A 15,256-nucleotide genomic window follows, 5' to 3' on the forward strand; every position below is an offset into this window, starting at 1 on the left:
GACCTGACCAGTGACCACAGTTCTTGGACTAAAACAGCTTGAGAACAGAGACCTTGTCTTTCTCGTCTTTAGATCCTTAGTGCTCAACACCATGCAGGGCATAGATATTGTAAAAGTTCAGTAAAAGGCTGGTTGAATGGAGAATGTCTGTGTATTTTGCATTTATTTGTTCAAAGACCCTTCTGAAATCATTGCTTAGAGGGCCAGGAGTCACATACGGCATGAAAGGTGAAGAAAATTCTCATTTTAATCTGTAGTCATTTGGTCACTTGCTATTAGAATAAGGGAGATAAGCTGTTCCTTAAACTTTCAGCTATGTGCAGACTCTTGCATCGGTTTTCTGGAGTCTTTTGAAGGCCTCATTAATGTGGACTCTGTTTGGAAATCTGTGTTTTCTATTTTTATAGAAGGTTTGCTAAGCAAATGAACATATGAAGGATTTGAAAGCCAGATTTTAGATGGATTCACTAACATTTTAGGCAGTTCAGCCTTCATTTGCATGTCAGTAATAAGTGAGCTACAGGTGAGTTCTGACTACTAGCAGTGAGGACTGTGAATGTCCATCCTCTGTCCTTTCCACTGGTCTGGTCAGGCAGGGCGACCTTTCACAGAGCTCCTGCTTCCTTCTGTTTCCCTCTAGTCTTCAACAGTCTGAGCTGCTCCTGCCTGTCTGCCCTCATCCCCAGCTCCAGCCACACTGGAGCCTCACTGTGCCAGTGCCCTCTGTGAAATGCCCACACGCTTGCTCAAGGGCTAACCTTCTTTAGGGCCAAGCCTTGCTTGAAGAGGATTCTAGCCAATCAGTCACTGGCTGTTGGGTCTTACTTGGACGCTACTCTCTCTACCGCTCCTAGATACAACATAGCCTATATTATTCCTTGTTTTTTTATTTGTTTTGAGAGAGTCTTGCTGTCACCCAGGCTGAAGTGCAGCGGCACAATTATGACTCACTGCAGCTTTGACCTCCTGGGCTCAAATGATCCTCCTGCCCCAGCTTCCCGAGTAGCTAGGATTACAGGTGCCCACTACCACACCCAGCTAATTATTTTTATTTTTTATAGAGATGGGATCTCACTCTGTTGCCCAGGCCAGTCTCAAACTTCTGGCCTCAAGCTATCCACCCACCTCAGCCTCCCAAAGCACTGGGATTATAGGCACCAGCCACCAGAACTGGCCTGGCCTATTAAAAAAAAAAATCTAGATGGTCATTCTCCTTAACTAAATTGTAAGCACTTCAATGGCAGGAATTCTATCACATACTTAGGCATCAAAACTGCTTGTCCTTTGAGGGGGTCTAGGATGCAGTGACCATGTCTGTGTTGCTCACTGTAGTATCCTCAATATTGTTGTATCCAAAGTGGGACTTTGGATCTTTTTTCTTGAATTTGTTTTCTTCAATTGAGGTCAGTCTGCAAAAACATGTAGCAGCCACCCGTGAGTATCTAGGGCCTTGTGCTAAGTGATCTCTCTGCAGCTGTGCTTTGGTTTGTGGCTTCAGCAGCCCAGCCCACATCATCCCTCCTCCCCTCGCCCTAGGGGGAGTGAGTGATCACCAGTGACCCGTCGCCTATGTGTGCCCTCTTCTGAAAAATGAGGTTTCCTCCTCAGAGTTGCATAGTCCTTGAACATGGGCTACGTCCTTGGTGGGAAGACGTGGCTATGTCTGAAGGATTGACACAAGAGAGATGAGTATGGTCAGTGATAGGTCACTGCAGCTGCACGGGAGAAAACTGGTTACAGATGGGAAAGCACTTTGGGTTTCTAAGCTAGTCATCTCTGAAATGGAATATTTTTTAATGATCTTTTGCCCATTGCTCTGTGATGGGAAATTGATGAATATAAGCTAACGTTAAGACACATGAATGAAGTGTTTATTCAGGGTATACGAAGGTAGAGATTGCCACTGTTCTCCTCCAGCAGTCACGATAAGCAGCTCAGGCTTACTACCTAAGCATTTGTTATCAGGTTCCATGCAGAAAGAGAGTTGCATATCATTCTGTCCTTCCACAAGCTGGTATTAATACTGAATGTCTACTATGCTCTAGTCAGTATACTAAGGTGGTTCCTGCCTTCATAAAGCTCACAAACCCTGCCCACCCACCCACCAATATCTTAAGCAAACGCTCTATGACACCTTGCTGTCAATGTGGTATGACTTCTTGTGATATTTTTCATCTAGTTCTTATATGGCTTCTGTATTGCTAGATGACCCTAGGTCAAGGTACAGTTTAATAATCTCACTTGATTTGTAATATTTAGACATGTCTCATGGAGTTCTGTTATTTTAAATATATTGATGTCTTCTATTGTATACAGCAGAGGTGAGCAAACCCAGCCTGCTGCCCGCATTTGTAAATAAAGTTTTACTGGAACATGGACATACCCATTTATTTATTTACTGGTTGTTTGGGGGTTATAAGAGAGAAACTGAGTAGTTGTTACAGAGACCAGATGGCCCACAAAGCTGAAAATATTTACACAGAAAATGTTGCCGACCCCCATGGTGTACACACGGCAACAATTATCCACCATTCCGAGTGTGTGTGTGTGTGTTTGTGGGAGGGGGGCTTGTTTTAGAAAGACCATTAAATGTATCCTTAGAAGATGAAACTGGTCCAGGTGAGAATGACACCAGACATGTGGAATGAGTCAGTTTTCTTCCCCCTGTCTCATGCTAAGCTTTTCTTACTGTTCATTCCTGCCTCTCTATACGGAACTTATGTATGCGGCATGCTCTTTGGGAGAAAGGCATATGTGGGCAGAAGGAAGTGAGGTGGGAGGAGGAGTTGTCCCATTCTGTTAACCAGTAGTGAGAAATACTGTTTACAGGCATAAGCTATAGACATCAAAAGGATGGAGATGGACGGGGGAGGAAACTGAATGGGCCTGTCTTAGGCTAGTTGCCAGCACCCATCAACCATTTCAGGCTGGAAGGAAAAGGAAACACGGGGAGTGGTTTTTATAAGCTCACAAACGGGGACATTGACGGAGGAGCCTATTCCCCATTTTCAGCCTCTTAATAATCTCCTCAGCCACGCAAACGCATACATGCACATGTATCTGTGAAGTGACAGAACACTTGGGACCTTAAAATTCACTTCACTTCGAGTGTTTGCAAAAGGTTTTCCCAGTATAATGCATTTTAAAATACACAGCATAATATGAGGCCCCTCGAGCCGTCAAATTCAAGGAGACAGAAAATAGAATGGTGGTTGCCAGGGGCTGGGGGGAATGGGGTTAATGTTTAATGGGGATGGAATTTCAGTTGGGGAAGATAAAAAAATAGTTCTGGAAACAGATGATGGGGATGGTTGCCCAGCAGTGTGAATGTACTTAATGCCACTAAACTGTATGCTTAAAATGGTTACAATGGTAAATTTTATGTTATGCATATTTTACCACAATTTTTTAAAAAAACAAACTCATCAGCCATGTAATTTGCAAAGATCAGAGCTGCAGTGGCAGTATTCAGATTTGGAGATTAGGACTCTTGTTTGGAACCTACATTTCCTCTAAATTTAAATTTAAAGTGACTTCCTCTAAGAATTAAGAGTTCCATTGTATGCAATTAAAAAGATAGCTACTGAGCAATTAAAAAAATACACAGCACATTAGTTCTGCAATAGAAGGAGATAACCTAATGAGAGCTAGGAAACATGGCATGGTAAGCTGGCCCTTCTTGTTTTTACCTCTAGAAGTGACTCAGTCTTTTTTTTTTTTTTTTTTTTTAATGTGGATTTTAGGAAAGAAACCTTGACTGGTTCCCCAGGATGAGAGCCATGTCATTGGTCAGCAGTGATTCTGAAGGAGAACAGAATGAGCTGAGGAACCTGCAGGAGAAGCTGGAGTCCACCATGAAACTTGTCACGAACCTTTCTGGCCAGCTGTCAGAATTAAAGGATCAGGTAAAGAAAGACAATCCCAGTGCCTACCCCCTATCGCCATCCTCACCCCCACTATCACCACACCAAATCTGATGAGGAAAAATCAGTAGTGCTTATGTTACAATGTTGAGGCGCTTCACCTAGATGGAAAAGGGAGCCGGGCAAGAGGACAAACCCACTCACTCCTCCAGTCTCCTCACCCTAACCCCCTTCACTCCCCTTTTCCAGGATAAAGCCATGGTGCTACTTTCAATGCTGCTCAGGACATGGTTTTAATATGAAAAATAAAACCAAAAAAACAAGGCGGGGAAATGCAGACTACTTCAGTGAAGTACTGTCCAAAAACCACTATGCATAAAGCTATACCCTTTTTACTTTATGTACTGATGGAAGATTAAAAGCTGTTTCTTGTTTTGCTTCCTAGCCCTCAGACTTGTCAAATCCTCACCCCCAGATATTTAAATTCAGCATCCTAGGCTAAACCATAGTCATGGAAAAGCCCTTTTGGTTTCATTCCTTTCTCAGCAGCTTACTGAGTGGCTATCATAGTACAGGAATTGTGCCAGGTGCTGGGGATAAAACAGTGAATAATATAGACATACTCCCTGATCTCACAGGGCTTAACCATCTACAGAAATACTGCCCACACCCCGCTTCCTATCCATAAGGTAAGTGCTTTGCTCTTATCCTACGGATAGGAAGCAGGACGCGGGCAGTACTGCGGGCAGAATTTAAATTGGAAACATGGTGTTTCCAATTTAAAGTAAGTTGTAGGAGACGTGTTTATACCAAACCCTGCGTACTCTTCTTCCACCCTTTTGACTCCATTGAAATGAACCTGCCACAGTCACCAGGTGGTTATCTAGTGATAGGATGCAGCTGTGTGTTAAGGACTTGTACCCTGGGTGGTAAGCAGACCCTGATTTGTTTTATTAGTGCTTTTCTGTAAGTGACTGGGATAATCATGTCCAGGTCAGCATTTTATATGAGTTTCTGAAAGCTCTTTAATCAACTCCATAGACAAGATTATAGTGTTGCACAGCAATAGGCATGGGCCATGTCTGCACTGGAGGTAAGTTGCAAGGTACACCCATGGGTGATTTATCACTCTTACAAATATCATAACTAATGAAGACCGCATCTAGAATGCTCTTACTGGAGACAGTTTACAGAGCATTTTTCCAAACTGTACCCTGAGATGCCATTGGCCTCAAGTTCTTTTCTTTTGTCTGTATTAATATGCAAATAAAAAAGACTAGTAGGAAAAGAAGGCCTTATTTATGAAGGTTGTCTATAGCTCTGAGCTTGGTAGCAACATAAAATGAGTAATAACCTAAATAAGTAAAACTAATGAAGATCTAACTAGATTACTTCGCTTAATATTAGCGTTTTAACCCCTCTATGAAACATTTGGCAAATATTCTGCAGGACTAAACTGACTCTTGAGGACACTGGTGGCTACAGCTGCTTCTGGCACCCCCCCCAACCCCCTATCCAGCAAGCTTTAGTTATCTTCTTCTCCCATTTGAGATAACTGTGGCTACCAGAATCTCAGTTAAATCAGATGTTTAAATTAGGTGCCAAAAAATCTTACAGACACTGAGCTAATATTTAAATAAAGGAACACTTCATTTCTCCATAAAATCTGGTGCCATTTTCCAAAGAAACAGGATCTTTGTTTCACACCCGTGGTACTGGAATTGCAACAGTGAGGCATTCTAGCTCTCACGTGCCAATGCAAGTGGCGTTCATTCTTGCTCACTCATTTCTGCTTCTCATTGTCACACTTGGAGGCTCTCTGGGGGTATGTTTCAGTTGATCTGAGAAACTAGGTGTTACCAATTTACTAGAGAGTTTCTTAAAATGTATCTGAAACAAACTATTAATGGGCATTCTGTGGTGGTAAACCAGGCACCGCCTCCCTACATTACCTGTCCTTTCAGAGCTAAGAATGTGTTATTTTGAATTGTTCACAAAGAGTGACTCTGAATCTGCTTCAGTGCGCATTTTACAAACCAGTGAGCCTCGTCAAAGGAGTGAGTTGAGCTGAGGAATTAAAGAATACAGGTACAGTGCCGGGCATAGTGGCTCATGCCTGTAATCCCAACATTTTGGGTGGACAAGGAGGGCGGATCACCTGAGGTCAGGAGTTTGAGACCAGCCTGACCAACATGGAGAAACCCTGTCTTTACTAAAAATACAAAATTAGCTGGACGTGGTGGCCTATGCCTGTGATCACAGCTACTCGGGAGGCTGAGGCAGGAGAATCGCTTGAACCCAGGAGGCGGACGTTGCGGTGAGCCGAAATCACGCCATTGCACTCCAGCCTGGGCAACAAGAGTGAAATTCCATCTCAAAAAAAATAATAATAAAAATAAAGAATACAGGTATAAGAGAGTACCCAAGACTTCAGATGTCATCTCACCTCATTCCCTTATTTTCTTGATGAGGATACCAAAGGAGCCCAGAAGGTTCTTAGGCATTGCCAGGGCGGGAGCTCCTGATCATCCAGTCAGAGAGGGGTGTGGGTGTGGGTGTGGGTGTGGGTGTGTGTGTGTGTGTGTGTGTGTGTGTGTGTGTGTGTGTTGTTATGCCTCTGTACTGTTTGCCTTTCATGGTTGATTGACTGTTTACATTCTTGCTCTTTTTTAAAAAAAAGCTTAAAGTTTCAGAAGTCAAGTCACATCATATACTTAAATGGTATGGAGGATACATTCATTGTCATTTTATACAACTGAGCATAGTAGAGACTTGGCATTTCTAAAATCCAAGATAAGATTATTTTGGTTAAGCCAAAGTTTTAGTTTAAACAAAGTATGTAAAATTTGATTACATATGGACTAAGGTTCATTAAGTGACATCGAAACCAGTATGGTTTAAACTGCTTGATTCCAGCCTTTTACGCATTTTTTATTTTGAAGTTGGCAGTTGGAACCACTCTTCAGAAAGCCCTTCCCCTGTGAATGAATTTGAAATTGAACTGTTTTTTTTTTTTCTTGGAAGATATAATAAGTTAAAAAGAAGCATGAGAAGCCAGTAGTACATTCTCAAGTGCTTTTACCAGGATGGATCTACTTAAGTTTTAATGTACTCAGAATTACAGGAAAAATTCAGCATAGCTGCTTTTTTTTTTTTTTTTTTTTTTTTTTTGAGGGGGCAGGGGGATTTGCATCTTTTAAACTAGTCAGTGTTTTCTTTTGATTACGTAACTTCCTACAAACCTTTAATGCATTTGAGAATCAACTTGTTGAATAGATTTGAATTTTACTAAGTTTGGTTACAGCAATCATAAAGGTTTAAAAACCCTTTATGTGCAAAACGTATCACAAAATGCAGATACGTTAGAGAGCTTCTCTTTCTTAAATAGTAATTGTGAGAATTCTTGCTCTCTGTGGAAAAAATTTTTGAATTAAAAAATAAAAGCTGCATGAATGATTAATGGACAAGAAACCTGGTGATATTGTTTAAAACAGCTATGAAAGAATACCACTCCGAGTCAAAGTGCCAGAAAACACAAAAACCGCTCCATTACTTAGAGGGTTTTTTGTTGTTGTTGTTGTTGTTTGTTTTAGATTTTCTGATTCAAACCAGCAGAATCGAGCAATGATAGCTTAAATGTGGATGACTTTGGTCTTAATCTTCACTGTTATTTACCTCTTTGGTTGTTTGTTATGAGTTGATCTGAGAAACTGGGTGTTACCAATTTACGAGAGAGTTTCTTAAAATGTATCTGAAACAAACTGTTAATGGGCATTCTGTGGTGGTAAGCCAGGCAGCGCCTCCCTACACTACCTGTCCTTTCAGAGCTAAGAATGTGTTATTTTGAATTGTTCACAAAGAGTGACTCTGAATCTGCTTCAGTGCACACTTTACAAACCAGTGAGCCTCGTCAAAGGAGTGAGTTCAATCTGAGGGAAAAAAGTTCTTGTTAGGTTTTTAGTAAAATTATGGTTAGTGGTGTCACTTTTTCTATTATTGCCAAGAATGGTTGGTTAGGATTGCTATTCTAAGTATTATTTAACGATGCCTCTCCTCTTGAAGTTTCCCCTCCCAAGAGATCTGAATACTAAATGTGATTCTCTTACATTCTTATTCCAAGGAGAACTAATGTAAGAACTTAAACAAATTTTTGCTTCATAATGCGAAAGAGCAAATACTGAGAAGGGCTAACTTTCTTGAAAATGTGACTGGCTTCCTATAGGACAGCGACCATTTGTTGTTGCTAGGAATACAAGAAGTGCTTGAAAATTCAGATCACATTAGCATGTTACAGCATTTGGCATTTTTCACGCAAGAGGGTTACCTTGCTGAAATTTACTGCTTAAGGACAGAAGGCGTAACACAATATTAGAATAACTGCCCAAAGTTGGAAAATGGAATATTAAATGACCCGTACTGCATCTGTGTTCCTTATACTGTGCTGGGACCACAAAAGAAGACTAAGTCAACATCTGCCCTCTAGATCCAGGATCTAGCAAGAAAGACAATGAAGTAGACCTCTAGCAATCTGATACAGTATGAATGACTTGAGGCATGAATAGTTTCATGGAGCACAAAGAAGTGGTCCTGTGTGAGGTTTGCAGTGAGGAAGGAGTTTAGCTTCTATAATCTTACAAGCAGGTGACTTCTGAGCTGGCAGAGAAATGCAGTAGGGGGCTTCCCAGGAAGGAATCAGCATGAGCAACGGCATGAAAATGCATGGCATGCTCAAGGAATGGCAGTATGTTCTGGTTAATTCCGTTCCTTCTTTCAGCCAACATGTATGAAACACCTGTTTGCCAGGTGCAGCATTAGGTACTGGGGCTACAAAGATGAATAGATCCCATTCTCTGCCTTCAAGAACTAAAAGTCTAGAGTGGGAAACAAGTAAACAGATAAATTATAATTAAACATGGTGAGTATGTAACCGAGCTATGAACACATTGCTCTGGGAATGAAGAAAAGGGAGCGATTTGTTCAATCTGATTTTTGGGAGAAGATTAATTACCACAGAAGTCCTCTCAGAGGTGGTAATGCAGGAGCTTGGTTTCAAAGCTTGAGTAAGAGGCCCGGTGAAATAGAGAGGAACAGAGCATTAGGGATCAACTCTAAGAATCTGAATGATATCTATACATTGATATTAAATCAACATAATTGTATTCAAGGGATGCTTTGGTTTCATTTCTTAGTATTTAAGGCTCAACATTCTGAACATGACTGATTTTATAGGGCTGTAGAAAGTAATTGTGATTACTAGAGTTTGCTAGCTGTTTAGAATCTGAGTAACCAAGACCTTACTGTAACATGAAAGCAGCTTTTCAAAGACTATTAATATGTGTTATAAACCAGAAATGTGGCATTTGTGTGCTGTCAATGAACTTTCCTTCCTGTGCCAGCCTTTAATCATTTAGAGGCCATACTGGTAGATTAAAATTTGCCCATTTCTACTGTATGCCTCATGTTTTCATGAACAATCTTTCAGATGTTTGGCTGTATCTGACTTGTAAAGGTACATTATTCTTTGCTTCTTATTTAGATGAGTCAAAAGGAGGAATGCTGAAATTCAAGCTAGTTTCTACATTTGTATAGATGTGAAGAACAGCATTACTGTAACTGTTTATCCTCAGCTACATGGGAATTTTGAGGTTTGGTTTGGGTTTTTTGTTTTTTTTTTTTTTGAGACAGAGTCTCCCTGTGTTGCCCAGGCTGGAGTGCAGTGGCACGATCTCGGCTCACTGCAGCCTCCACCTCCCAGGTTTAAGTGATTCTCCTGCTTCAGGCCACCGAGTAGCTAGGATTACAGGCATGTACCACCATGCCTGGCTAATTTTTGTATTTTTAGTAGAGACGGGGTTTCGCCATGTTGGCCAGTCCGGTCTCGAACTCCTGGCCTCAAGTGATCTGCCTCCCAAAGTGCTGGGATTACAGGAGTGAGCCACCGTGCCCAGCCATTTTGAGGATTTTTAAATGTACTATAAATGAGACATCTCACACTACTCAAAATAGATGTTTCAATATTAGAATTTTGAATATAGTTACCATAGATTTTTTTAATCAAAGAGTCAATTTTGTTTCAGATGTCCAGAGAGACTATTATCTGACAAAAATGCTAAGGATAGAGTTTGGTCATGATATTTGTTTTGATATAGGTAACAGTTACAGACAATAATGATGCCTTATAACAAGACATATAGATAGTACGTGTGAATGTGTGTAGGTGGGGTAGGTAAGTAGGTAGAATTGAACTAATAAAACCAGAAATTATGTGAGAATATGCACTAAGAGGCTAGGGAAACCTAAGCGGCCAGAATTGTTGGCCTCAGTTTCTTACAGATTTAGTCCTTCGGGGTTTTGAGGGATTTTTTTTTTTTTTCTGTTTTGGTTCCTTTATAATTGTAATTGGATGGTGACTGCTACTAAAAGACCAAACATCTTAGCAGTTGCCCAGTTCCTTCTCATTTAGCAGTCATTTAAATGGCAGGGATGTTGACTTAAATGACAGCCATTCTGTCTAAAAGGCCATGGTTAATCAAAACAGGATCAGTCAAATGTGTGTGCCTACTATATGCTCGGTTGCAGAGAATCTTCTCCAAGAGCTTCCCTCATTTGAGAAAAATAATATATGTACACAAATTACTGTTTTTAAAAAAAAAGTGTTCAAGTATATACTCAAAGTTATCTTGTCCAATTTTATCCAGTTTTGGAGATTATCAGTGAAAAACTTCTTCTAGAGCAGTGGTTCTCAAAGTGTAGTCCCCAGACCGGCAACATCTACATCATCTGGGAAATCGTTAGAAATGCAGATTCATGGGACCTACCCCAGACCTACTGAGTCAGAAACTCTGTTTCTGATCTGTGTTTTAACAAACCTTCTGGGTGATTCTGGTGCATGCTGAAGTTTGAGAACCATTCTTCTAGGGAAACAGAAAAGAACATTAGATGTATAGTTGGTACTTAAAATTATCAGGAATATGACTACCTGAGCAAAGAATTGGCTGCTAACCCACGTCAGTGGGGAGCCTGGAGCCTTAAGGTTAGGGAGGGAGGGTGGGTGATGGGATCACTTAAAAAGACAAATGAATAGGGCTGCTACCTGAGATATCAGGCCGCGGCTGTGGAAGTGAAAAGGAAGCCAGGCCACCAAATAAAGACTCCTTTGCTTTAAAGTTTAAGAGAAAGACTAACCGACAAATTGAAAAGTCAAGGAGAGCTGATTTAACAAACAGGGATGAAAATATGCATACTAAAAGGTCATCTCAAATACAAGTAGTTATTTAAAGCAAAATTACAGGGGGAAAGAGTCTTAATGGCCAACTTTGACATTCAACTTTGAGTTAAAAGATCTCAGCAGCTTTAAATATAAGCTTTGAGTAAAGTATCCTTCAATAAGGGTTGAGCACACCAAGATTTCTTTTTTTTTTTTTTTCTTTCCCCAAGACAAGATCTCAGATGCCCAGGCTGGAGTGCAGTGGCATCATCGCTGCTCACTGCAACCTCTGCCTCCCAGGATCAAGCAATCCTCCCACTTAGCTTCCCAAGTAGCTGGGACTACAGGCACATGCCACCATGCCTAGCTAATTTTTTTTTCCTTTGATAGAGACAGGGTTTGCTATGTTGCCCAGGCTGGTCTCGAACTCCTGGGCTCAAGCAGTCTGCCCATCTCAGCCTCCTCAAGTGGTGGCATTACAGGCGTGAGCCCACTGCACTCGGCTGAGCACACCAAGATTTCTAAATGACTTTGAACACTTGAGATTATCCAAATTTAGCTAAGTTGTATTGGATTCCCTCTCAAGGTTACCTGCCAAGGGAAGGGTTGTGGGAGAAAAATCTGAGCTAAACATCTGACCTATCAGGCAGTAAGATGAATGAATTACTGGCATTTTAACCTAATTGTGAATTTATTTCATGTGTCATATTAGTTCTCCTTCCTGAGCTGAATCTGTGGATACAGTGTAGTGTGTAACACTTCCTTTAAAGATGTCACTCACCTAAGGAAACTTCAGGGGCTAGCTGGAATTTCCTAATCCATTTCTTCATTAAAAGCTTTATTGAAAGCTACCTTTTGGAAATACTAAGTCCTTGTAAATCTTCCCATCTAAATTATAACAGAGAAAGCATTTCCACAGGAGCCTAAAAACAGTATTTTGATTTGAGAGGATAATGCTAGTTTTGAAGAAGAAAAAATAACCATGTTAAAACTGAACCTAGGCCGGGCACGGTGGCTCAAGCCTGTAATCCCAGCACTTTGGGAGGCCGAGACGGGCGGATCACGAGGTCAGGAGATCGAGACCAGCCTGGCTAACACGGTGAAACCCCGTCTCTACTAAAAATACAAAAAACTAGCCGGGCGAGGTGGCGGGCGCCTGTAGTCCCAGCTATTTGGGAGGCTGAGGCAGGAGAATGGCGTAAACCTGGGAGGCAGAGCTTGAGAGCTGAGATCCGGCCACTGCACTCCAGCCTGGGTGACAGAGCGAGACTCTGTCTCAAAAAAAAAAAAAAAAAAAAAAAAAGCTGAACCTAGGTAAATTAGTCTTATTTTATGTTCTCTCCAGATATTTTGTACCAAAAATTAGTTCAAGTGAAAAGTGAGATTAAGGCATCTACTATGTGACAGATGCTGTGCTGAGAAATTTACATATAACCTCGCAATTCTCCACCAATGAGCTAGGAATTATCATCCTGATTGTATGGATGAAAAAACAGACTTTGATAAGTTAAATGACAAAACCATAAGAAAGTAGGTCTGATTCCAAAGTCTTTATTCTTTTTACCCTAATTCTTCTACAATTTTAGGAAGCTGAAAACATAGGAGTAGGACCTTAACCCACTTGTAGACAACAATTTTTTCTAATATATATTTCATACAGCCTTTTTATCTCAGTTGACTTGAATGCTCAGCCTTAAATCCAAAACTAAGACTAACTACTGGGTTAAGGAAAATCTTAATACAGAGGCAGAAGTATGTATGCCATCAAATACCTAAAACAGGTCTAGAGACCCATCAACATGAGAATATATTTAGTTCAGCAACCAAATGAACAGAATCAGCTTCTTGTTTGGGGTTTTGAAAGCACTTTTTCATTTGAACTAGTCTTAGGCAATGATCTCACCTGACCTTAAGCAAGCCTCAGTGTCTACTGGGTGGCAGGAAATAGATAACATGAATGGCCACAGCATTATTTACAGCATTTAATCATTCTGGACCTCAAAGAGATTTGAGAACATTTCTCATTTTCCTAGTTGTGGTAGGTAATTTTTTTTTTCTCTAACCAACTACTCAAGAATCATTGAAGAGAAAAATCAGGACCCACTGAAAGAGTGTGGACATAAGCCCTCCCTCTCAAACCTAGGATTGTAAACACTGCTTTTCTTGATAGTATGGCGTGTTGTTACTGTCGTACAAAGCCACCATTTTCCGATGAGTCTTCAAATCATTTGGAAATGGATTTGGGAAACAAGAAAGAATCCTGTGCTTTTATTGTTTTTTGTTTCTTTATGAAACAAGTAGCAAGCAATACTTCTGAACGTTACACTGCATGACTAGGTCACAGAATTTCCCATTCTGCCTAAGAAGATGCTCTTTTTGAAGTGCTGTGTGTTTGATATAGCGATGGTACACTATTTGTAGAAAGTGGGTTTCAGTATAAACCATAACCACAGAGGTAAATCTATGGTTCAGTATGCGATTTGACGTACAGGAAGTATCTGGGTCTAATGATGAAACTTTTTAACTTTCCAGATGACAGAACAAAGGAAGCAGAAACAAAGAATTGGTCTTCTAGGACATCCTCCTCACATGAATGTCAACCCACAACAACCAGCCTAAGCAAATGAAAAAAAGGAATTGTATTTACCTACCTTTTATAATTATTATTAGTGTGGGTATGGCTAATGAGTTCTGATTCACCCACGAAGGTTACATTTATGCTGAATACATTTGTAAATACTCAGTTTTATACCGTATGTATATGATTGCTACTCTAAAGGTTTGGATATATGTATTGTAATTAGAATTGTTGGCATGATGACATTTCATTTGTGCCAAAAATATTAAAAATGCCTTTTTTGGAAGGACTAATAGAAAGCACCTGATTTGCACTTGAACCAGATTATAGATTTAAAAGTATATGACATGTATTTTGTATTTAAAACTAGAATAGCCAGTATTTATGTTTTTTATAAAACTGTGCAATACGAATTATGCAATCACAATAAATTTGTAGCTCCCGAGTGTCCTAAAGGGAGTGCACATCTTTGAAGCTGGTGTGTTAATACTATGTAATAAATGGTTAATTATCAAATGATGCTGCTGCCAAAATTATATTAATAGTGAGTTTCAGGCCCCTGGGCATTTTGTACCATGTAATTATCCTATGGTGATGCTGTTTCTCGTTGTTAGTGGCAGTAGTGCCTCCGTCTCCTAGTGATAATGCTCCAAGTCTATGAACTGTTAAATCAGCATTCATTTTAAGAAAAGCAACTTTAGTTTCAAAGATACTTTTAAGCTTCTAAATTGATCATTTAAACTATTTCTTTAAATAAGAGAGCCAAATTAGAGGCTCATACTTTAGCTTGTGAAGAAGATAATGAATTTTTTAAAGGGAACTTTTTATGCAATGTTCAGGATAAATGCATACTGCTGGCCAATCAGTGTCATCTCCTGGGTAAATTTTGATGTCACGTTATAAAGATATGCATAATTGATGGTTTCTAGATTATCTAGTCCAAACAATAGTTTATTTTTTTCTTCATTTGAACCAACATGCTACAGTAGCTAAGAAGTATTAAAACTATATACATCCATATAAAGATGAAATACGAACTATCTCATTAGAAGTCATAGTTGAACACAGACATATTATTCTTCTGAAAGAGCCACATTTTATTTGTCACATGATTTCTTTTCTTGATGGATGAAAAGTATGAAAGGAAACTTTTATATCTGTTGCCTAGTTTTGTACATGGATCTCATTTTACAAGAGAATCTCTCTGCAAAAAAAAAAAAGTTTAAAAATGCATTGAAAGCAGAGTTCTGAAATGAGTAAAGTTTGTAAATGCATATATAAAAATATTTAATAAATGATGCAGAATATACAGTGACTGGCTGGTGGCTTTCATTTGGAATTTGTGACTTAACTGCTATTCCAATTATATACTTCCTTTAGGATCAGTTTGAAGTACAATCGGTTTGATTACCAGGTTAATTCAGAAAATGTTTACCTGATTATTAAAAAAAAAACTTGTTGTTATAACAACTCTGAGGAGAATTATTAGAACAAACATTGGGGAGTATTTAGTACAACATTCATTCATTCTTCGGGATCAGTGACTGCCAGCCAGGCTGTTGGGAGCATCCTACTAAATCTTTTGTCTCTTCTGCTTTCACTGGGGGA

The 15,256-nt window shown here is 39.8% G+C and overlaps 1 protein-coding gene across 1 annotated transcript in view; it reads left to right on the forward strand.

The window, feature by feature from the left end:
• ITPR1 (inositol 1,4,5-trisphosphate receptor type 1) overlaps positions 1-14,959 on the forward strand; it is a 355,422-nt gene extending 340,463 nt beyond the window's left edge. The window contains exons 61-62 of the mRNA XM_077993346.1: positions 3,744-3,905; positions 13,603-14,959. Coding sequence (XP_077849472.1) covers positions 3,744-3,905; positions 13,603-13,689 — 249 coding nt within the window. The 3' untranslated portion in view covers positions 13,690-14,959. The remainder of the gene's footprint in view (positions 1-3,743; positions 3,906-13,602) is intronic.
• Positions 14,960-15,256: the final 297 nt, after the last annotated feature.

Source organism: Macaca mulatta, chromosome 2 (genome assembly GCF_049350105.2).
Source record: "Macaca mulatta isolate MMU2019108-1 chromosome 2, T2T-MMU8v2.0, whole genome shotgun sequence".
Lineage (NCBI taxonomy): Eukaryota > Metazoa > Chordata > Mammalia > Primates > Cercopithecidae > Macaca > Macaca mulatta.